At 49.1% G+C, this 25,723-nt stretch overlaps 1 protein-coding gene across 1 annotated transcript in view; it reads left to right on the top strand.

Annotated features, from left to right (window-relative positions):
* Positions 1-25,723, top strand: part of LOC119374516 (uncharacterized) — a 193,396-nt gene that overhangs the window by 130,508 nt on the left and 37,165 nt on the right. Inside the window, exon 6 of the mRNA XM_037644649.2 lies at positions 22,062-22,143. Coding sequence (XP_037500577.1) covers positions 22,062-22,143 — 82 coding nt within the window. The remainder of the gene's footprint in view (positions 1-22,061; positions 22,144-25,723) is intronic.

The following is a 25,723-nucleotide window of genomic DNA, read 5'->3' on the forward strand; positions in this document are numbered from 1 at the left end:
CCAAGGGACGTGTGTGTGTATATATATATATATATATATATATATATATATATATATGTGTGTGTGTGTGTGTGTGTGTGTAATATTGTCGCGTAAACGTCGATCTAGCTATTATTTTCTTCTTACTTTCGGCTCGTTCCAATGTCGCGGGTCTGCCCAAGAGCAGTGTTTGGTCTCTGGGGTGGCCTCGGGACGCTTCGAGGGGAGCTCAGAGAGTCGCACAGGATACGCCACGAGAGCAGGTAGCAGCGAGTGCTGCTCAGATTTGTCAGAGTTATGTAGCGTACAAGTGTGTACAACGTGTACTTGGGAAAACTTCAGCCAAATAAATAAATTTAAGAGAAAGTTTATGGATCTGCTGTGTGTACGTGTCATCTCTCCGGCGGTGACCAAGCAGCGACAAGAACACTACGCTGCAAAGTGGTGGAGGCTGCGCGGTAACGAAAACCCCTCGTACGGTGATGCCCACTCTGAGGAGCCAGAATGGTGTGAATGGCGTTGCGAGAATGGCCCACCTTCCAACTGCTGCAACCTCGAGACCCTTCATCGGGCCCCCGATCTTCAGAGGTACAGCTGAGGAATCCGTATCGAAGTGGGTGACCTGCTGGAAACATGTATCTTCACTCAACTCATGGGACGACGATACAAAGGTGAAATTTCTTTATTTGGCTTTGGAGGGTGACGCAAAAGAAATGGTATAGAACGAAAGTTATGACCGGCACTCCTAATACGTGGGATAGTGGGCCGCGTTGCTTAAGCCAAGCTTCACTGGCAGCCACGCAGCAGAGATAACCCGCCTGAGACTTGAGAATCGAGTGCGACTGCCGTCTGAGAGCCCGGAGCCGTATTATTACGACGTACTGCAGCTCTGCGCCCGTGTAGACCCAGCTATGAAAGAGGAAGACCGCGTACGTCACCTTTTGCGCGGACTCCGTGCCGATGCGCTCGAGAAAATGGTCCTCGCTAACCCGACAAGTTCTGGAGAATTTTTACAAACTCTGCAGTGGATAAACCATGCCGCGCTGATGGCCCGTGCCCACTTGACTCCTTTGAACAGCTAGCACCCCCCCTAACCAACGTTACGCAGCCGTGGTCAGCCCTGCGGAATCAATTGCAACAGCGACCGTGACACAGCCCTCCCTGGTGAGCGCCCCCGTTCGCGAGCACCAGGACGCCGTGCCGACATGCATTTCGGTCGCCCAACATCACCGACGCGACGCGGCGGGCAATATGAAATTGAAGGCCACCGCCGAGTCGATTAATTCACTTGCCGACAGGTTGAAAGCTGTAGAGGACGAGGTTTGCCGGCTGCCTGCCCAGTGGCCTCCTAGAACATCCCGTGGCGGCAGTGAGCACCCCCGGTGCTACTACTGCCATCGCCTCGGCCACATCGCGCGATAGTGTCACAGGCAGTACGAGGACCAGCAGCGACAGAGAAGGGACGAACAAAGCGGCAACGCTGAACGGCATTTTGACTCGGGAACGGGAATGGCCAGGCATAGGGGGCAGTGGCGTACCAACTCATTTGCGAGTGGGGGGGCTGGCGTCGCTCAGTCTCTCCGCCACACACACACACACACACCACACACACACACACACACACACACACACATATATATATATATATATATATATATATATATATATATATATATATATATATATATATATATATATATATATATATATATAGAGAGAGAGAGAGAGAGAGAGAGAGAGAGAGAGAGAGAGAACTGCATTTGCTCTCAATTTCACGTGATTTTTTTATATTCATAGAGATGTCTGACATCAAGGAAGAACACGCACAAAGAGATTGTGAAGGCTGGGCCGCCCTATACTGCGACAACACAGCAGTGTTTAATAACATTGTGGAAATTTTACCACCAAGTTTGAAAAGTACAGCCACCTTTAACCTGTTCTTCATCTGAGCATTCCACCTGCAAACTTCACAGTCTCAGTTTGGCGTTGTAAATACGGTGAGTATTAAGAACCTGCTATGACTCTAGTACCTTAAAATCTCACTTCTTGAACAAAACATGTGGCTTACAAAGCAAGGTACTTCGCAGAAGTTTTCAGAATAAGCCGAGTGCCCATTTCTTTACTGTTAGAGCCCTCTAATATAAAGTCTTTCTAAAGAAGAAGACCAAGTTCAGTCGATTAATATTTATAGAAACCACATTGAGCTTGTTCTGTATACTATAAGACTGTAAATGACTACGAATTTATATGCTAGGCACCGTTCCTTGCCTTTTCCGAGCTTGGAAGCGGGGTGAACGGGAAAGCGGTAAAGTGGCTCTTTACTGCTCCCCTCCGGCTACTCCAACTAAATAGCCTACGTAAGCTGTGTAAGCTCAAATTTTCTTTGAAAAAATGTGGGCGATTATAACGTTAAACTGCCCCACATTGTTTCCTTCCGTACAGCTCGTTAGCTGTTAACGATTGGTCGAAATTTTCTGGGCCATGCTCACAGCACCTGCTCGTAACATGACGCAACCAATGACGCGTAAGTGATCCACCGCCTAATTACTACTTACGCATGACTACGTACGGTACGGTACGAAGAACTTTATTTTAAGATCCGAAGAAGTGCTACCCCTTAGGGTGACACCGCGGGCCACTCCCACGTGGGGACAGTTAGACCTAACCTAACCGCCGCATCGCAGGCTCTCTGGACAGCCCAAAGTTGATGCTGATATTCCGAGCTCTTGAGGGCGGAGCTCCAGTTCTGCCCTGTGAGGTCCTTATCCCCACGTAACGAGGGGCACCGCCAAAGCATGTGCTCTAAGTCGCACGTTCCCCCGCAGCCAGGGCATTGCGAGCTGAAGTCACTGGGGAATAGACGGTGCATGAAAGCGAGATTCGGATAAGAATTAGTTTGTAGCATCCTAAGGGTGGTCTCGTGAGCTTTTTGTGTGTTGGAAGAACTAAGTTTCCTGAAAAAGGAGAGCGTTTGATCGGGCTATAAAACGTTTACTGGTTCCAGCCCATATTTGCGTTGTTGATTACTTAAATTTGAGGCCAGGCCGAACAAAATACAATCATGACAGATTGCTGTAATCCTATAGAGCCCCCGCTGAGCGATAACCTCCTCTGAGATGCTCGAGCGCAAGGCGCGAAAGCGTGGAATAGGCAGCCCGCGCCGCTGAGAGCCTGCAATGCGTGTTCATGAGACACGGAGAACAGTAGTTACAGCAAAATTGTGGGAAACTTTTTACATAATTACGTTATTGCTGCGTTCAAGTAAAACTTTTCCTAACTTGTTAGTTTTCCAGTCTGCAGCCGATAATGACCCCTGTCGGAAGTGGGGGGGCTCCGCCCCCCTACCATTTCTCAGTGGGGGGGCTAGCGCCCCCCTTGCACCCCCCGGTAGATACGCCTATGATAGGGGCCAGCCTGGCCCCCTATGCCTGGCCCATCTAAAATAAAATGAATGTTTACGCGACAATATGTCGCGACAATGAGTGAAGTAAAAAAGATGACCTTTAAGGGCTCGTTTTTCTTAGACACACTATTAATGAGATCAGACAATAATGCCAAGGGACGTATATATATATATATATATATATATATATATATATATATATATATATATATATATATATATATATATATATATATATACGTCCCTTGGCATTATTGTCTGATCTCATTAATAGTGTGTCTAAGAAAAACGAGCCCTTAAAGTCACCTTTTTTACTTCACTCATAGCGAGGGTCTCGTTCTGCCAGACTCTATGCCTTCAGGTAGTATGCGAGAGATCATTGGTCAGCGTTCACTCTGCACATTAGCGGTAAACCAATTAATCTATCTACCGGTCAAGGCGAACAGAAGAAGCGACAGACTAATCGTCGACACCGGCTCTTCTGTGAATGTTGTCTCCCTTGATTTCGCGCAGAGGATCACTTTAGTTCAAGAATTGAGAGAGAATGGAATTTTGATTAGAGGAATTGGAGGAAATATCCTATCGCCCATGTGGGAAGCGGAAATACTTCTTGAATTCGGCAGCGTGCAAATAAGTGTGAAATTTCTCATTGTCAAGGAATGCCCTTACGAGCTGCTGGGTGGGCTCCCATTTTGCCGAGCAGCTCGGTTGGTCATCGATTTTTCTGCGCATAAATTGCAGACTGGGGGAGAGACGTTTGGTCTTCAAGTAGGGCCGAAGAATGTCACTCATGGCGATGCTCCAGTGAGGTGCCAGGAGCAGATCCGCATAGAGCCACGAACCGAGGCGATTATGCCTGTATAGGTTCCCATAGACGGCGTCCACATTATCGAGCCGAATGTTAATTTTAGAAACGGGTTGCGTGTGGCACTAACCGTGACGAATGTGTTGAGTGGTGTCGGCATTGTCCGTATGACTAACCCTACTATGTCGCCAGTGACTTTGCATTGCGGCACGAAGCTTGGCTGGCTGCGTCTATTTATGATGCGCAGTTCGGCGTCGCCGCGCCGCACTGCACAGCGGGTAGCGGGGACTTCGAAGTGGACACTGGTATACCATTTGCAGCCTTCCGAAAGAGCTGAGCTGCTCGCACTTGTGAATAAGTTCCTCCATTTGTTTACGGGAGAACACAACCCAATTCAGAGAACTGACGTCGCGGAGCATGTCATAGACACAGGTGATTCGGCTCCCATTCATCAACATCCCTACTCATTCCACCTTCGAAAGGGAAGTTATTGACCAACAAATCGACGAGATGCTTCATGACGGAGTGTCCAACAGCCCATGGTCGTCACCTGTGGTTCTGGTAAAGAAGCCGAACGGCGGCTGGCGCTTCTGCGTAGATTTCAGAAGAGTCCATGCTGTCACGAAGAGAGACGTGCACCCTTTGCCGAGAATCGACGACATTCTTGATGTGCTGCAGAGATCCCGTTACTTCACAACATGGGATTTGACATCAGGCTGCTGGCAAATTGGAATTCGAGAGGAGGATAAGCCTAAGACAGCATTTTCATGTGGGCGGGAACTCTACGAATTCAACGTTGTCCCATTCGGTCTGTGTAACGCACCCGCCACATTTCAGAGAATGATCAACAAAGTCCTCAGTGGCCTGCCCTGGAGGGTATCTTTGGACTACTTGGACGACATTGCGATTTTATCTAAGACCATGGCAGCACATATGAAAGACTTGGAAAGTGTACTTATGGCTTTGGACGCGGCGAACTTACGACTGAAGCCCGAGAAGTGCAGTTTCGCCCGAAAGGCGATCAAGTATCTCGGACACATTCTTACACGCGAAAACATCCGGCCGGATACCGACAAAGTGGCAGCGATCGAAAAATTCCCCAAGCCACCAAACAAGAAAGGTGTGCAGAGCTTTCTTTGAATCTGCAACTACTATCGGCGATTCATTAAGGATTTTTCCAGTATTTCTCAACCTCTGACCAACCTGACCAAAAAAGATGTTCCTTTCGTCTGGGATGCGGTCTGCGAAGTAGCGATGCAGTCCCTCAAACAGAAGCCTATCACAGCCCCCGTTCTGCGTCAGTTTGAGCCGGGACGGCCAATAGAGGTGCACACGGATGCTTGCGATTACGGCATGGGCGCCGTGATCGTTCAGAAAATTGCAGCTCAAGAAAGAGTCATCGCATATGCTAGCCGGCACCTTAATGAAGCTGAGGTTAATTGCAGCAGCACTGAGAAAGAACGTCTCGCCGTCGTGTACGCCTGTGCACAGTTTCGGCCGTACGTTTTGGGGGCTCAATTCACAGTCGTGACCGACCAAGCTAGCCTTGCTTGACTTATGAAAGTCCGGAATCCGAATGGTCGTCTCCTGCGGTGGTCTTTGTTGCTGCAGGAATTCGACATAACGTTGAGACACCGCCCAGGCCGGAAGAATGGAAATGCCGATACGCTTTCTCGCCTTCCTCATGATGCCGCGCCAGCAAGTCAAGAAAACCAATTACCGTTGCTGGCTCTGGACCAAGTGGATGTTGGGGAAGGGCAGAGGGCAGATTCATGGATGAGAGAAATTATCCAGCACCCCGAGCGGCCGAACACACCCGTTGTCAGGAAAACTGAAAGAACGGCACGGAGCTTTCGGTTAATCGATGGTGTTTTGTATCGGAGAGCAAAAGGGTTTCAGGAAGACCGCGCGGCACTTGTTGTCCCCAAGTGTCTGAGACCAGACATCCTAAAGCACTGCCACGACGACACCACGGCAGGCCACCTTGGTGTCAAGCGCACATGGGGAAAACTACGTTGCCGGTATTTCTGGCAAAAGATGTTCGCATACGTGTGCGAGTATGTCCTCACCTGCCCAGACTGCCAGACGAGAAAACCACCACCCGGTAAACCTGTCGGTTTTATCCAACCTATAAACCCCGTGGGGCGGCCATGCGAGCAAATCAGAATGGATTTTCTCGGACCCTTCGTGAAAAGTAAACGCGGCCATCGCTACGTGCTTGTGTTGACTGACTATCACACAAAGTGGGTAGAAGCGGTTGCCTGCCTCGCTGCAACGGTCGGTGAGGCAGCCCAAGCTTTTGTGGAGCAAGTGGTTCTACGATATGGAGCCCCGGCGAAGGTAATCACTGACCGGGGAAAGCATTTTGTTAGTAACTTCACTGAAGAGATATTCCGAGCAATGGGGAGCAACCACATCACAACCACCGCCTACCACCTGCAGAGGAATGGCCTGTGCAAGATGTTCGACCGTACGTTTGCAGACATGCTCAGTATGTATGTTTCTACAAACCACCGTAATTGGGACGAATTCCTTCCTTATGTCGTCTTCGGTTACAATTCTTCGCAACAAGCGACAACCGGCTTCACGTCATTTCTCTTGTTGCATGGCCGCGAGCCGACCTTGCCCAATGATGCGAACTACAACGTGACAATGAGGGCGCCTTCAATGCATATGCAGTGGCGCGTAGGCTTCGCCAAGCTCTTGAGCTCGTAGCTGAGCGCGAGAGGGAGCAACAAACAAAAAAAACAAGAGAGCGTACGATGCCCGACGGCGCGGGGCTGTGTTTCGACCGGGGCAATTCGTCTACTTGTGGACGAGCGAGGGGCAAAACAACAAAGCTCCTCCACCGCTACCATGGACCATTTCGCCTCCTTCGACGAGTAGCGGAGGACTGGGAGGTCGTGGACCGCAGCGGAAGGAAGAGGGACATTGTGAATGTAGCGCGTTTGAAACTTTGTCGCCCCCGTTCATGTCTCGACGACGACGCGGATGACGAGAGTGAGAGTGAACGCGAGTGTTGACACCACAGTGCCACAGGGTGGTGCAGCAGTTCCGCCCGCAAGTGACCACGGTCAAAGTGAACATTCGACTAGTGACACCGAGGTGTACTTTGATCCGCGGGCACAATGTAGGCACCAGTCATCCGACACCGAACCGAAAAGACTCTGGGCTAGTGACAGTGACACCGAGATTTACAACACAGCCAGTGATGTTGAGTGAGTGAGTTGAAGGACTCCTTTTGGAACTCTGTGTGTCTCCGTGTGTGCCTTCGTACTGATATGTGTACGTCAGAACTCTAGTTAGCAGTTTATCTTTTAGATGCGAAGCATCTTATAGCGGAGTTCAAACCGGTGGTGGTGGTGGTGTGCGGCGTGACCACCCTTACTGCGCATGTGCATACCCTCCCCACACACCTCCTCTCCACTTCCCCTCTCCCATTCCCCCTCTACACTGCCCCTCTCCCCGCCCCCTCTCCAATCTTCCTCTGAAACGCAGGCTAGACATGCCGAAATTCTCTCCTGCGCAACGCCGCGATGAGCACCAGCTCATGCGCGTGCCCTCCCCTCTCTCTCTTCTCCTACGCTGCCGCCCTCTCGCGCGCCTGTCGACCGCGTTCCCCGCTCGCCCTGTGAGATTAACGGCCAGACTAGAGGGAAGACAAGACGCGCGTAGCGTTCCTCTTCGCGTTCCACGACGCGAGGTCGGTAGCATGCCCAACGAACGCCAACGGAACGCGATCGTGCAAGTGTTCCGGCTTCGCATCGCCTCATTGTCCCCTTTAGCGGGAAATGGTGTAATTTTTCTTGTTTCATTGTTCAAAACCAAGTTTTATTAGATGCGTAGCAGCTCTTTGACTAGCCTGCGTAACGCTGTCCGTCCGTCCGCACAAACGCGAGGCAACGCGCTTCCCTCGGCGCAGGTGTTGGAGCGGTGCCAAGTAGGTCACGCCGCAGCTGGGCGTTGACGTCACGCACCCCTCGCACGCTTCCCTCGCAGGTGCGCCCGTACGTCACTCTCTCCCTCACCCGCCGGAGCGCCGCAGCTGCCGGCTCCGACCAACGCCACCTATACTCGCGGACAACTTTTCTTGGCATTGAAGCGAAGGCTACAGAGCCACAATGCACGTATCCTACCGCTAATGAAAGTAGTCCCACAATTGCGTCCGTATTTTCTGTGTGAGATATATAAAATGCTCCTTCATTTTCTACATGTAGCCTTTTGTGACGGAACGCAGCGCACACAAGCGAGATATCTGCATTTCTTTTACTTTACACGTTGTCACTTTGCGTTTTTGAGTGCGTGAAAAAGTCGCGCCTTTTACCCGTACCTTAGACGCTAAGCAGCGTTTGTGTCAAAGTGCAACGCTAGCCATCACACTCCACAGCGTTACGAGACGCGCGCCAAACCGGACTACTTCGCGTAGCAGTACATGTGCAGACGCTCCGCCCCCGTAGCTTTCCCTTCAGTGCCAAGAAAAGTTGTCGGCGAGTATAGACAAACTTCGTCAAGGCCGGGAAGCTAAACTCCATTTGTCGCGTGACGTCAGAGGTAGTGGGCTGACTTTTTTCAGTGGGCCGCTCTTGCTCGGCGGACGCTAGCACCCATGCATCATGCGACGCTGGTTGCGTTGTGCGCTGTGCTTGGTGGCGGATCATCGCCTACGCCCGCGTTCGGCGGCGCGTTCGCATCGGCGTTTTGGTCACTTCAGCATTACTAGTTTTCGAAGCTGGACGTGTATCGAATCTCTCACGCGCTGGCTGCCATCCGATGCCGAGTTAAGTTGAAAGCAGTGCGAGAAACGCTAATGCTGCGTTGCTTTGAGTGCCGTCGGTTCCTTCGAAGCTGTGATGTGTGCTGCTTGTGTTTGTGAGCGTGTTGGTCGTTGAGTGACTAGGCTGTGATGCCAGGGAAGTGTTGTGTTCTACATTGTTGTGGCAACTACGACTCGAGGCCCAAGGCACACGTATTTGGATTTCCAACCGATGAAGACACGCGGAAGGCATGGATACGTGTTAACCCAAAGGATAATTTCAGCCCGACAAAGCATTCAAAGGTAAATACACACCTCTTTTGATTTTCGTGTATTCCGTTTCATGTAGTATGATGGTATTACCATAGTCCCTCAATACTTTTTTACTGGTCACGAAACTTCGGGCCAAGTTTGGTATAGGGACAGCTCCTCCCGCCAGGGGGCATTACTGCAGTCAAGGGGGCTTTCATCGCGGCCGCTTAAACGGCGTTTTTGGTGCGTCGAGAGGTTTCCGTGGCGGAAACTCGCTCTGGTGGCTTCACGGACATATTTTCGTGTGTTTTTATATACTGATCACCCATCGCGTATAGGCAGCGTGCTCGTACCTGCGCGTAGCGGTCATCAATGTCTGTTCGGTTACGGCAATGTTCTATTCCTTTCGATCGCGGTGGAATCGGCGTGCAGCCTTGCCCTGCACGCTGATTTAGCAAAGACTGTTTGGTCATGCCTTTTTGAAGGTTTTTATTTTCCTCGAGGCTGTAGCCGACGTCGGCGGAAGAACCGCGACCAACATTGCCAGTACACAGCCGTACGTACGACAGGCGTGAATCCCGCCTCTTCACCGAAAAACATATAGCCGGAACGACAGCGCGGCACACAGCATGTCTTTGTCATCGTTCGTGAAGCTGCCGCTAACTGTGTGTCACATACGAAAATGGTCACAGGCACGCACAGCACCACACACACGCGATAAAACGACGCAAACAAAGCGAACGCAGAGCGCGTCGCCGCGCTGAGCTCGACGAGTGCCTTGTTCGCCGGAGCGACCGTGCGGAACGCAGGACGTCTTCTACATCGTTCGTCACGGTGCCGCTAACTATTCGTCACGTATGAACACGATCAGACGCACAGAAAGCACCACACACACGCGATACAGCACGATGCACAAAAACAAACACACCACGCCGTCGCCTCGCTGACTACTTCGACGAGTGCCGCGGGTGCCCCCCTAACGCTAGTGGCGCCGCCCCGCGGTCAAAGTTGACGACACACAAAGCTCTCCCATAGAGTGACGGGGAAGTTTCGTGACCAGAAAAAGTATTGAGGGACTATGGTATTACGTTTCGTTTTTGTCACGTGCGTGCGTTTCGCAGTACGTTAGGGTGAACTGCAGAAACGCGAATGGTAAAGTTGTCACTCTCTTGTCACTTGCAGGTGTACGAGAAACACTTCAGTCCGGACGATATTCTACGAGAAGTTTGCAATAAACAAGGCACAAAAGCGGAACGAGATGTGTATGCTTATTTATGTACTTTGAAGCATGCGTTGTTTTTCATTATTAGAACATTTGGCACGCAAATAACGGGGGTTCCAATCGAATATAAAAGTCGCCACATGTCACGCACTGTGGGAGTTGATGTAATGCGTAGCAGTCAGCAAGGATCTGCATATATCGCATTATTTGTCTGTGAGGCAAATGAAGGCCTTCAGGTCATAACAACGGGTTCACTATTGAATGTTTGTCGTGCATTCATGCATGTACATTTCGTTAAATACCATGCTATAGAACTTACATTCTCGTGTATGCAATACATGGCTGCTCATTTATATTCGTCACGCACTTATTTCACGTCCTACCGCTTTTGTTATAAATCCGGTTAGCGAAACAGCCGGAAGTTTACTTTGACAATGTCATATAATTCACGCCTTAATTGACAAACATGTCATGATTTGCATGCTAAGACCTGTCACTTATGCTCCTCATACAGCCACGTCACGGCATGCCAGTTTTGATACACATCTTGCTAGCCAAACCGTTGCGAGCCCACCATGTGCGTGGCATGCAAGTCATGCCGCACGTGGCATGAATGTCATGATTTTTACGTTACAACCTGTCATTTATGTTCGTCATACAACCATGTAATGCTATGCCAATTTTAGTATACATACATTTAATGAAACGGCAGCGAGCGCTCCAAGAGTGTGTCATGTAAATCAAGCCTTACATGACATGCATGTCATAATTTACATGTTACAGCCTATGAGTCCTGTTTGTCATACACTCCTGTTCCGCGATACCGATTTCGGTGTATATGAAATGAACTAAACGGCCGCTAAAGCACGCATACCGTAGCTCACGCAGGTCGAGCGTCAGCCCACTAGTGACACGTCACTCGAACAGCTTCCAGGCCTTGACGAAGTTTGTCTAGGTGGCGTTGCTCCGACGCCCGCTCGCCTCCCGTGTCTGCGTTTCAAACAAACGTTTACACCAGTCACGGCCACCTGGATTGGGACGCGCGGCGGTGTTGCTCCGGCCGTCCCATTCGGACGGAGGAGGCGTAATTGCGCAAAGGGGCGCGGCCGCTCCTTTCGCCGCGCCGCGGCGCGCGCCTACTACCCCTCCATTCATTTGCGCTCTATGCGGGAAGGTTTGCGGCGCCTTGAAGATATCGCTGTAGAGTAACCATGGGTTAGCATAGCAGTTCCCCCACCCTCACAAAAAGCACATAAAAGGATGGATGGCGGCTATCGCTATATTCTTTATTTTGTGTGTGTGTGTGCGCCAGTCCTTGTCGTGATGATGGTGACCGAAGCGAAAACACCCGTAAGTCAATTTTCAAGAAAATTGTTTTGGTGTTCTTAAGTGCAGTATATCAGTAAAAAATCATATAAAGTACCTTCCAAGCTTTATTCGCTGTCGATATTTTGCAGATGGTACACGCACGTACACGGGAATCGATCCAGCAGGCTATCTCGGCCGCGAAATTTTGTGTCAGTACCCCTTTAAAAACTACTTTTTTTCTGAGTGCTTCCAGAATAGGGGAAACGATCCGAAGGTTGGTTGCGCTGCTTAAAGGAGGTTGGTGGATTTCCCTTGGGATGCTGCGGCCTTGAGTGCGCGACCTTTACCTGCTGGAAGGAATGCCACTTTGGCGTCGAGGCAACGTAATCTTTCAGTAAGGCACGCAGCAGTACGGCACGTTTCTGAAAAACACGGTAGATCACACACGGAATCCCAACGCAGACTAAGAAACAAATTACTTGCCTGAAGTCAATGTGGTCTGACAATGTGAACATGCATATGAAAACATATTTGCTAGTCGCAGAAAGCCTTATCAGTAGCCGCTCAGCCAACGAACCGGTAGATTAGTTCGAATCTTAAAGGGCAAACCGCATGCACGCAATAATGGAGGCGGAAACTGGGGGACCCTTAAGCTTCGCCTTTAAGAGTTAAATGCGACAGCGATATCGGCGCGCATACACACACGCACACGAACGTACGCACACACACCGCCGACACCGGAATTGCTGCGAAACGGGCTGTTTCATGCTGTCGCGTTAAAACGACAAGCCATACCAAAACGAGAGAAAGTGGCCATTGCGCGACCGACCCTTAGCTAATTCGCAGGCGACAAGCGTCGCTCATCGCTTTCGCGTTCAAATTCGCCTACATGTGGCCTGCGCTTAAATAAGAACGTCGCATTCACATCACTGTCGTATCGTGAACTTCAGAATGCAAAGAGACGTGCCCACAACAAAATGTTGCCTATCATCAGCAAGGCGAAAACGACTACAGCATTATCATTACCGCAATGAAGGTTTCCAGCAACGTGATGCTCTTAAGACAGCTCTCGACCGCAGAAGATAGCTATGCAGTGCCGACGACGACGAAATGTATTTCCTTTAGAAAGAAGCATGGCGCGCGCCGGTCCAGGCGGCCGTGGGAGAAACAAGCGCCAAAACAAAGAATGAGAAGCACGGCAAATCACGTACTCGGCACAATACTTGTGTCATGGCACTTATGTAGCGGCCGTGGTCATGGCATATGAACGCGCCGCGCCACACGAAATCTCCTAAGCACGCTGCTTGGCTCTATCTCGATCGTAATATGCTACAGAGAACAACACTCACTGTGTAAAGCCCGATTAACAATACATAACAGCGTACCTTGATTCCAGTCACCACGTGCACGATGTCCAGTGTGCATTTTTCCAAAAACATCTGCGGCTGTCTGCGGCGCGGCCAGCGCGGCATCATCCGCAAGGGGGTGGGAGGAGAGCGCCGCGTCGCGGCGCGCGGCTGAACTACCTCAATTACATTTTTTCAAAGGGGGCGCGCGCCGAATGGGGCGGCTAGAGTTACTGTATATGCTACCTTCAGGTAGCAGAGTTGCGCATCTGTCTTCCAACGCCGCTAGCAACCATGCATTGCGGAGAAGCTGCCGCTTGCGCCAATTTTTTTATTTCTCGACGCCGCCGCTGCAGCGAACTGAATTAACACTAGCCATCGACAGCCAATGTTTATCGCCGGTCTTCGACACGCCAGGCAGGTTAATCGGCGACACAGTAGGCATGTCGCCTGCAAAAACGAAGTGCGACTTCACCGCATAGCTGTGGTTGCTAGCCGGACCTATGCGCTACTCTGCTACCTAAAGGTAGCATATACAGTGACTCTAGGGGCGGCCGGAGCAACACCGCCGCGCGCCCCGATCCAGGTGGCCGTGCACCAGTAAACGCTACACCGAGTTTCGCTTCAAACGAATCTTCCAGCGCTCACCGCAGCACCCGCGTTAGCGCCGTTCAACCCGTGACGCCACCGGTGCGCAACCCTGCTGCTTCGCATCCCATCAGCGTTCCCTTCGGGGAGATGGTCCAATCTTTTTTTTGAGAATGTGTATTTCGCCATCATGTATTAGTGTTTTAGTGTCTTGCAGATCTAAAATTTTTGTACATTTATTCGGTTGCGGGTCGCCTTTTTCGCATGTTACAGATATGTGTCATTTCCTTTTAAATGTACGTGACATGTTCTTTTGGGGGGAGGGCGTGAGCACATTATGCCCTTGTTTGTGGCTTTTTAGTTTACTTGCAGCTCAAGAGTGGGGACACACTTAGATTGTATAGGAGACATGTCGCGTAAACGTTGATGTAGTTATTTTCTTCTAACTTTTGGCTCGTTCCAATGTTGCGGATCTGCCCAAGAGCAGGGTTTGAGGCGGTGTCCTTGAGTTGCTCACCGGCTCTGTTGTGCGACAGCTATATCTTTCTTCCTATGAGAGGCTGTTTCCCATTTAGGGGACGCAGGCGGCTCTGCATCCACGGCGCCTGAAGATATGCGGGGTGAACTGTACGCTGGAAGCCTAACGGATGTCGCGGTAGCTTCTTGTGTGTTTTTGCTTCAGATCATTATTCTTTAGGCGGACGGCGGTCATCGAGTTCAAACTCTATGGAGACCGCCCGGATTGGGTGTACTACCTGTTTGAATTCGTGACACCCGATTGGGTGTGGTCAACGGGGACTTCTGAATGCTCGTTTTTGTTTGGTCTCTGGGGTGGCCTCGGGACGCTTCCAGAGGAGCCTCGAGAGTCGCACAGGATACGCCTCGAGAGCAGGTTGCAGCCAGTGCTACTCAGATTTGTCAGTTATGTAGGGTACAAGTGTGTACAACGTGTAATTAGGAAAACTTTAGCCAAATAAATCAATTTAGGGGAAAGTCGATGGATCTGCTGTTGCTGTGTGTACGTGTCATCCCTCCAGCGGTGACCAAGCAGTGACACGAACACTACGCTACTATATATATATATATATATATATATATATATATATATATATATATATATATGGTTTGCGAAGTAGAGGACGGTCAACACGAACACTTTTTATTGATCCGACGTTTCAGCCGGGGACCGGCCTTCATCAGGGAACACACAATACAGAAATGCGCTCTTATAAGGGGCCTCTTATAAGGGGCCCCTAACATGTGATCTGTCACTATCACACAGTAATCACTGCAGTAAGGCGAGTTATGCACGGTGACAACAACAGGTCATTGCAAAGGCGTGTAAACGTATCTGAAGAATAGGCGCTTCCATGAAACAGATTGCGTGACTAATAATTTGAAAACCGTAACAAGATCTACAAACAAAAAATACAAATCTGCAAACGCATATAGGAAAAAAAGAGAAAGAAAGAAAAAGCGCTTGAACAAGACAAGATCCGTCACTAAACAATTGAAGGGGTGCGAACATCGACAACAAAAAGCAAAGAAAAGCGATGCGACGAAAGCGTGCAGCAAAAATCTGCGTATACAGGGATTATTATTAGATTGTGATGATACTAGAACTTAGTTCCGCGCCGAAAGAAACGTCAGCTTGCCTGGATTTTCATTTATGCCAGATGAGACAGCGGTGAACTTGTAAATGAGGAATGGCTCGCGAATTTCTCTATGATGGTGCGAAGGGAAACCGGATTCCAGTATAGTTGCTGTGAGTTTATCGAAAGAGTGGCCAGGAATATTAACGTGCTTGGACAGAGGTAGATTAGGTAGGCTTATCGCATGTGACTTATGGTTATTCAAACGCAGTCTAAAAGCGGTTTCAGTTTGCCCGATATACTGAAGTTTGCACACAGAGCATTCAAGCATGTACACAACGTTGCTTGTGCCACAGTCAAAATCCCCTTTTATCTTCAGATGAAAGTTTGAAGCTGTGCTCTTAACGTAACTTGTGTTGCTCATGTGGCTGCATACCTTGCAAAGGGGCTTGTGGCAAGGATGACAACCAGGATAAGTTGCGGGGGTAATTTTTGACGACGTTAGTAAGTCGCGTAAGTTCCTCGTTCTACGATACACCACACGTGAGCATTGTTCAAGGCTGCAATGAATGACAAAAGTTCCCTCTCCCCGTGGTGCCAGATCAGAAATACATCATCAATGTACCGCCTATAATGAAATGGTTTGAGTTTGCAAGTATCTAGGAATTTGTCTTCGAGCTGGCCCATAAAAATGTTTGCATAACTTGGTCCTATTTTCGTACCCATAGAGGTCCTATTAACCTGCACATAATGCGCGCCATCAAATTCAAAATTGTTTAACGTTAAGATATGTTCTAGTAACAGCATCAGTGTAGTGCTACCCACTGTTTTGTTAGAAACCTTATCTTCATAAGCCTGCAATACTGCTTGAATGCCGTCGATATGTGGGATGTTCGTATAAAGCGAGGCCACGTCTAGTGTTACAAGTAAGGAACCAGATGGTACATCCAGGTTAATGATATCGAGCAAGAAGTGATTCGTGTCTTTCAGGTATGAGTTGAAAGTGGGCGGAATATCTTTAATAAGATTATCAACGTAGCTAGAAAGTGGTTCAGTGACGGTGACGATAGCGGACACAATAGGGTGACCCGGATTATTTGCCTTATGCATTTTTTGGCAGGATATAAAATCGCCCCGGGATTGGGCTGAGGGGGATTAATGACCGTATTGCCTTCTCACTGATTTTGTCGTCCTTGACGAGGTCCTTTATACTATGAGAAACAATTTCCTTGAACCGTTCCGTCGTATCGTTATCAAGGCTCCTGTAGAAATGTTCGTCACTTAGCTGTCTCTGAATTTCGGCAGTATAAGCAGACTTATTCATAATCACGACAGTTCCACCCTTATCGGCCGGTGGAGCTGTCGCTATCGTCACCGTATGGAAACGGCAGAAACACAACAGGAAACTCCGACTTAAGATCGCCGCGGTCACCAAGGAAGCCGAAGAGTATGCGACGGAGCTCTCAAGGCGCAACTGGGACCAAAAATGCAACGAGCTACAGGGTACACTAGGTTGGAAAAAGACATGGGCCTTGCTAAGGGCTCTCATATACCCAACCAAGACCAAGACTGAAACCCGTAAGACGACCCAAAGGATCATGCACCAATTTCAGGGCTCAGACCGGGAAATGCTAGAAAACCTCAAGCTGCGCTGTATTGGCGATGTAGCGGATACCGACTGCAGCTTGGCATACACTGGCGAAGCGAATCCCGCTCTAGACGAACCCATTACCACAGAAGAAGTCAGACACGCTATGATGTCGGCGACAAAGAACACCACGCCAGGCAAAGATGGCATCACCAACGCCATGATAAGGAACCTGGACGAAAACTCTATCAAAAGGTTTACGGAATTCGTCAACGAATACTGGGAACAGGGTACCATGACGAACGACTAGAAACATGAGGAAATAGTGATGATTCCAAAATCAGGAAAGACTCTCAGCATGGAAAACCTGAGACCCATTTCACTAACCTCATGCTTGGGAAAAGTGTACGAGAGAATAGTGCGTCAGAGGTTGGAGACCCACCTGGAGGATAACAAACTCATGCCGCACACCATGTTTGGATTTGGAAAAGGCCTCTCAACACAAGGCGTCCTCCTGCAAATCAAGGAGGAGGTGCTTACTGCCGTCCCAAAGTATGGCGAAAACATATTGCTCGCGCTTGATCTTAAGGCAGCCTTTGACAATGTCAGTCACAAGGCTGTGCTAGAGGGGCTCAGCAAGTTAAGTTGCGGGCAAAGAATACACAACTACGTCAAAGCTTTCCTCGGTAACAGAACCGCCACGATTGGTATAGGAGGCATCCGGACTGACACATTCAACACGCCCAAAAAGGGAACACCACAAGGCTCTGTGATATCCCCTATGCTTTTTAAGGTCGTTATAATCGGCTTAGCACGGGACCTCGAAAAAATTGAAGGACTCAGACATGCCATCTACGCAGACGATGTCACAATCTAGGTAACAAGGGGATCCTTAGGACAAAAGCAAGACCTTCTGCAACGCGCCGCAGATACGGTCCACGACTACATCTGACAATGCGGACTTGACTGCTCCCCGGAGAAATCCGAGGTTCTCAGAGTCTACAGAAGAGGGTACAATTTGCAAAACTCCATAGACATCTACATAGGGGGGAAGAACATTCCGGAAGCATCCCAAATTAAGATCCTATGCATGTGGATACAAAGTAACTGTCGTATAGACCACACCATCAGGCAGCTCTCAAACACCACAGCGCAGATTACGAGGATGATCGCAAGAATCTCCAACAGAAGACGAGGTATGAAGGAGGAGGACACGTGTAGGTTTGTACAGGCTCTCGTGGTCAGTAGGATTGTATACAGTGCACCCTACCAAACACCGCTCAAACAGGAAAAGGAACAATTAGAGGCAATCCTTAGAAAAGCCTACAAAGGCGCCCTCGGACTACCAGTCAACACCTCGACGGAGAAATTCCTTAAACTGGGCATAAACAACACAGTTCAAGAACACATCGAGGCGCACGTGCTTGCGCAGAAAATGAGACTTATGCTGACTCCAAAGGGCAGGTACACGCTGCAGATACTGGGCACGAGGGATGCTTGCCGAGAAATTAACAATACAGAGAGTATACCGAAGGATATTCGTCAGATAATTGAGGTCAGCCCAATACCTAGAAACATGCATCCGAAAATACATAAAGCCAGAAGAAAGGCAAGATCAGAAGCACACGAAAGAAATTTCACAGGGAGAACAGATGTACTGTACGTGGACGCAACCACATACAGAGAACACTCCGGGGCGGTAGTGAGCGTTGTTGATCACGAGCTTAGAGAAGTCAACAGCGCTTCGATCAAAAGCAACAACATCCTCGAAGCTGAGGAAGTAGCGATCGCTCTCGCCATCACGCACCAGGGCAAAGAATCCACTGCTGAAATAGTTACGGACTCGCAAGAAGCGTGCAGACGATACAGCAGCGGACGCGTATCCACTGCTGCCATCCGCATACTCAAGGCGAGAAAAATCACCTTCTCGTGCTGCTCCATTACATGGACACCAGGCCATGAAACTGTGACTGGGAACCAGCGTGCTGACGCCAACGCCCGAGCATACGCCAACCGGGGGGCGCACAACGACGGGGAACCAGACACAGTCACTAGACGCTGTGGGGCAATTCTAGAACATCAGGGAGCCATGAGGAGGATTTACCGCCTCCCAACAAAGACCTCAGTAGCGAGCAGTCGGTTGCCTGGAGACAGCTGCAGACTAATACATACCCAAATCTCAGTCTACTTAACAAAATCTATCCGGCTACATACGACAACAAATGCCCGATATGCGGGCAACATGCAACACTTTATCACGTTAGATGGGCCTTCCAACACTCAAAGGCTGTGCCAATAAACAACACACCAACACCGGAGCAGTGGGAGGCGGCGCTGTCCTGCTCGAAGCCTGAAGAACAGCTCTAGCGGATCGACAGAGCTCGCAAGATGGCAAAGGCCACAGGGGCCCTGGACTGAAGGCTCCACCTTCGCCGGGAGAATTTCTTTGCACCAATAAAGTTTTTCATTCATTTTGTACTGAGAAGAGCGGTCATAACGGAGCGTCTTGTCCCATTCGGGACTGTTGTATACCGATTTTGATAGTTAGATCCTGAATTTTGCGCTCTTAATCATGTACAGCTTTCATAACCGACCGACACGCAAATATTTCATCAAAAGGCTGAATGGCAGCATTACGCTGCTCTAGCACCAGCACGGAAGACATGCATGCGCCTGCCCTCAATATGCAACTCGTGTCAGCTTACCCTGACACCTGTCCTAATCATTTTGTATGTCAGTGAAAGCTCAAGTTGCCATCAAATATAATAAGAATATAAACTTACGCTCACACCTTGAAAACTACTTGTTAAACTAGTTCGATTACTTTTAAGGGCTCGTTTCTTGGTTAGAGACAATATTAATGAAAACTAACAGACAATAATGCCAAAGAAAGTATAGGGGATGTTATTCGTTGTAATTAGGATAAAGTGTGAAGAAAGTAAAGTGGAAGAAAAGATAACTTGCCGCCGGCAGGGACCGAACCTGCGACCTTCGAATAACGCGTCCGATGCTCTACCACTGAGCTTCCGCGGCGGTCATCCTCCCGTCCACTTTATGGGGTATATATGTGCATTTAAACCTGGGAGTGTGAGTCAGCGCCAGTCGCAGCCATGGCGGCGAGTGTCTTTTTTTGCCTGTTGGCGTCACGTAGCACGTGATCTTTTTACGAGCTGGCAGCTGACCGATAATCCCTCGCATACTACCTGAAGGCATCATGTCTGCCAGAACGAGACCCTCGCAATGAATGAAGGAAGGACGATTACTTCTAAGGGCTCGTTTCTTGGTTAGAGACAACATTAATGAGAACTAACAGACAATAACGCCAAGGAAAGTATAGGGGGTGTTATCTCTAGTATTTAGAATATAAATGTGAAGAAAGTAAAGTGGACGAAAAGATAACCTGCCGCCGGCAGGGACCGAACCTGCGACCTTCTAATGACGCGTCCGATGCTCTACGACTGAGCTACGGCGGTGGTCATCCTCCCGTCCACTTTATGGGGTATATATGTGCATTTAAACCTGTGAGTGTTAGTCAGCGCCAGTCGCAGCCATGGCGGCGAGTGTGGAACACTCTTTTTTTAGATGCGAAGTATCTTATGGTGGAGTTCAATCCGGTGGTGGTGGTGGTGGTGTGCGGCGTGACCGCCCTTACTGCGCATGCGCATACCCTCTCCCCTCCCTCTTTCCCACCCCTCTCCAATTTACCTCTCCCCTTTCACTCTCCACTCCCCCTCTCCACTATCCCTCTCCCCTCCCCCTTTCCACTCTTCCTCTGAAACGCGGGCTAGACATGCCGAAATTCTCTCCTGCGCAACGCCGCGATGAACACCAGCGCATACGCGTCCCCTCCCCCTCTCTCTCCTCTCCTACGCTGCCCCCTCTCGCATGCCTGCCGACTGCGTTCCCCGCTCGCCCTGTGAGAATTAACGGCCAGGTTAAGGGAAGACAAAACGCGCGTAGCGTTCCTCTTCGCGTTCCACGACGCGAGGTCGGTAGCATGCCCAAAGAACGCCAACAGAACGCGATCGTGCAAGTGCTCCGGCTTCGCATCGCCTCATGGTCCCCTTTAGCGGGAAATGGTGTAATTTTTGCCTGTTGGCGTCACGTAGCACGTGATCTTTTTACGAGCTGTCAGCTGAACAATAATCCCTCTCATACTACCTGAAGGCATCATGTCTGCCAGAACGAGACCCTCGCTATGAATGAAGGAAAGACGATTACTTTTAAGGGCCCGTTTCTTGGTTAGAGACAGTATTAATGAAAACTAACAGGCAATAATGCCAAAGAAAGTATAGGCACCCGTCCCTGACCAGAGGGCGCGATGGAGCTCTTATCGAACGCCTGAGTGTTGAGGGCACCAGCCGCCAGGGATACCAAGAAAATGAAACGCTCGCTGGACACATCGACGCGCTCAAGTGTCTCCCTTCTGGGCGCCTCTTTCAACGAACGCTTCCTACGTGCGTTCGTAATCACCTCAGGGATGTTGCCACCGCCTTCAATGCAGCACAAACGCGTTTAGAACGCGCTCTTTTCAGGCTGTGCCAAGGCAGCAGAAACGCTACAAACGCGTTTCAAACTCACTGCATTGAGGCGATGGCAAGTCACGTTCAAGTCAAGGAGCGTTTCTGAACATAGAGGATGCGGAGGATAGACACTCGATTTTGCTGCGTCCACTCGCTAGGCTGTGTTTTCTGGCGCTACCATCGTATCTCGGAAACTGCATTGCAGGGTGCCTATAGGGAATGTTATTCGTTGTAATTAGGATAAAGTGTGAAGAAAGTAAAGTGGAAGAAAAGATAACTTGCCGCCGGCAGGGACCGGCGGCGGCAAGTTATCTTTTCTTCCACTTTACTTTCTACTGTTAAACTTTACTGTTAAACTAGTTGTTAGAAAGCGCTTGTCCTGTGTCTCTTCTTAGTCCCTGTGTTTCTTGCGCGCTTCTCAAGGTTGAAAATTGGTGTGCGTTTGTAATCAACAACGGATCGGAGACTCTCGCCGTAGCCTGTCAGTAGCAAATGTAAAACCAAGGGCGGCAAGCAACATAACAAACTACTCCATTTTTTTAAAATCACGGCAAATTTTGCGCCCTCACTCAGGGTCAGGGCGCAGTATGTCTTCTAGGAAATACAATTCACAAAGGCACCACTCATCATTCCTATGGTGCAGACTTGACTGCTTTTCCCTCTATGCGTGGAAGACAATGAATATTTGCTTTTGTGTTACAGACAGGGGAGGACGTGGGGCCTTGAAGATCCTCTTCGCCCTCATGCTTCCGGTGGTCGTGTGTGCGTTTGTTTACCTATACAGGTAAGCCTTTTACTTAATGGATGGTCGAAGGCTTGTGGATTAATGAACTAATTAAAACAGTCAGTGTCACCGCAAGGGCGAAGCAATGAATGCGATAGCAGCAAATTCAAATAATGTACGAAGTAAGGCTGGCAGCTAACTCTTTTGGATACGATTTCGCATAACTCTACAAAACGCTGGTGTAAGAGAATACGGCCGTTCCAGGGAAAGAAGCACTTTTCGCAGTCTCTTCGCGTTGAGAGCACAACACGAAAGGGTATACGAGCCGTCTGGGATGCCTGTAGTGATGCATAACTATCGGTAAATTGGCTATCGATAGCATCGATAGCTTTTTTAAAACTATCGATAGTGTAGACAAACTATCGATAGTGCAATCAGTAGTACCATGTTTAATATTACTAGCGATATAACTGCCACGCATGTTTATTGCTTTGTTTTGATGTATTCGGGTTCCACCCACAAAGACTGTTAGCAGCGTTTTACGCAGACCGCGCCGTAATGTTTGAGAAGCTTCACGATTGTTTGAGATCATTCTGTTAATATTACGCGCCGGACGCGAATAGTCAAGTTTATTCGAGAGATTAGCCAGCACCATGCAGCGATAACGTTGGAAGGTTCGATGACTGATGTATAAAAGACGACGCGTTCCATCGATGATCAGATTACTCGGCGGCCGACGACTGTTCTCGCCGCTATCAGTGCGCAGCGTGTATCGCTTGTGTATTGAGTTTTGATTTTCTGGGCACAAGTTCGCCCAAATAAAGAACTCCGTATTTCCCAGTCTTGCTGCAGCATTTTTAACGTCACAAACACGTGACAATACTATCGATAGTGGTGTGAATAGTCATAGGCGTGCGCACAGAGGGGGGGGGGGGCAGGGGGGGCGGCCGCCCCCCCTAATCACCTAAGAGGGGGGCGCGAAATCTGCTCCGTACATTGACTTAGAAGGGTGGGGGGGGGCGCTGCGACGAACCTTTGCCCCCTCTAATGGGGAACCCTGCTCACGCCTATGTGAATAGTGATGCCGTTGCTGGCCGGCCAAACCGCCAAAATATTTGCGATAGCCTACTATCATCTTCGCCTAATTTATGAGCAATTTTTCGCGAAATAAATAAATTATTTCCGCAGTGAAAATGGCGAAATATGTCCATCAATAAATTCACATCCAGAAGCAACGAGTTACACCTTACAATTAACCAACCTACTTCATGATATTTTTTTTTTATTTTGAAATCATAAAATGCACTGCAAATTTCAAGCCGCGCCGTTCCACCACATGTAACGCCTTCCTTTTTGCTACAGCTGAACAGTTTGGCTTTATGATCACGTGTCAGCAAAGCACTCAGGCGAAGAACACAAGCATGTCAACTTTCATACCCTTCAGCCCGCACCTCCCTCCGGCTCCACTATGTACCAAGCGCGCGGGCAACCAAGTTTATTCTGCAATGAGTTCGTGCTGTTGTCTTTATACTATCGATAGTACCATCGAATTTTTTACTATCGATACGCTGATAGTATTTTTTACCATTGATAGTTCGATAGTGACTCAGCTATCGCTAGTATCGATAGAACCATCGATAGTTCTGCATCACTAGATGCCTGCCGAGATAGCACTCGTGCCAGGGATCGCGACCACGCCCTTAAAGTTATTCTAAAAGGAAAAATACGTTCTTTGTGCGCAAAACGTTTGAGAAAAGAAGTCAGATTGTGCGCTCTGTCCTATCTGACTTCTTTTCTCAAACGTTTTGCGCACAAAGAACGTATTTTTCCTTTTAGAATGCAGTACCAACCAGCCCAAGTAGCCACCCTAGCTGTTGCCCTTAAAGTTAACGTACACAGTTGCTGCTCGAGCGACACATCCTCCCCCTCTCATCCGCGTTCCTTCATGCTCCTTGAAGACGTGGATTGCAGTAAGGTCGAAGTCTGGGTCAGTTGGTACAAAGTTTGTGCAACTCTGCTAATAAAGCGCAGTTGATTATCCAGTCGTTGTGTGGGCCACTTCACTCCTCTGTCTGTCGTCGTCTTGACTGGCTTGTTCTTTGAGCATCCTTGAAGACGGGCGGGGCCTTTCCTCTCTGCTTAAGCAGCAATCCATGGCAGGCCTCGCACGTGGGGTGATGTTGTCGCATGCGTCCTGCGTGCAACGGAGATGGGTCGGCTCTTTTCATCTCTGCTTTAGCCGCATTCGTCGCCAGCGCTCGCGAGCTTTTATTCGCGGGTAGAACATACGATGCGCGGGGTGATGTTATCGACTTGGACTTTATACGGAACGTGACGGCGACAGCAAAAAGCCGTCGGCAGTGTCACTATAATTGCTATCGCAATAAAAGCTCCATCCTGCTCGTCCGCTGCAGTTTGTGACATGGAGCAGTACTCTGTGCGACAAATATCTGTGTTGCTGGCTTATAGATGGGGACCGTCTGATGCCTCGATACCACGAACGGCAGCGCTATCAGTAAACCTCTTATATACAGACTAGCGATTGAGAAACAACGCACAAAGTATAGATAAATATCGTACATAACCCTCGCAGTCGGTGGCAAACAGAATAAATGGCTCACAATTGATAATGCAGTTGGATGACGAATTGACAAATCTATTGCGTTTACATCTTGACTAAAATGCATCTTCGACGTTGCAGGCAGCCTGTCATAGACAATATTGTCTGAGAAGTGTGCCCAGGTCGTCATTATCATCATCATTGCAGGACGAAGCCTCTCCCAGTGATTTATACGCACACATACAAACGCACGCGCGAACATACGTAAAGTATTGTGAACCCCCTTCCCCGCTTCCGAAAAAACTTTCTGGCTACGCTACTGGAGCTCGTTTCGCAGAAATTCCGGCGTCGACCATTGGTTGCGATGTGTCAACGACCGAGCACGGGAGCATGAATTATCCTTAAATAATAAAGGAAACGCGCACTTACCTGCGCATTGTGTAGCCTGCAATTGTGAGCATCTGCTTCGTGAGATCCAGATAATAGGCAGGAGCAGTGACACAATAGCGCGAGAGTTATTGGACGCGTTTCACATCAAGAAGAGAGGCACGAGTTGTATGAGTGATACGTCTGTTTGACTTTTCCGAAATGAGATGCAATTATTTGGTATGAAAGCGTGATATTTTTCCCTTACTGACGCACGCATGCGCAAATGGTTATATGTTGTGGCTTCACCTTTCGAATAAACAATTGAATTTTAGCGCCCGACCTTTCTGCTTCCTCCTACTTTTTTCCCGTGCTTTCTTTCACAGTTTGAGCTAAAATGTACCCCATATATTTCAACCAACTCGCCCAGCAACAAGTCTTACTCATTATTATTACCAATGAGCCGCGCCAGTGCTTGAAGCAGATTCGTAAAAAAATAGCGTAGCTTGCACTGACGGCGCAATGCTAAAGAGATAGCGGGGCTGATGGCAGTCCTGGCTTTTGCAAAGTTTTCTCTTTCTTTCTTCCCCTGTCTTCTTCTCTCTCTCTTTCTTTCCGTGTTATGCCTCGCTCTCTCTCCTCCTCCGTTCCCTCCTCTTCACCATCCCGTCTCTCCTCCTCGTGTTCACTTCCCTTTCCCACCCCTTGCTGTAC

Source organism: Rhipicephalus sanguineus, chromosome 11, assembly GCF_013339695.2.
Source record: "Rhipicephalus sanguineus isolate Rsan-2018 chromosome 11, BIME_Rsan_1.4, whole genome shotgun sequence".
NCBI lineage: Eukaryota > Metazoa > Arthropoda > Arachnida > Ixodida > Ixodidae > Rhipicephalus > Rhipicephalus sanguineus.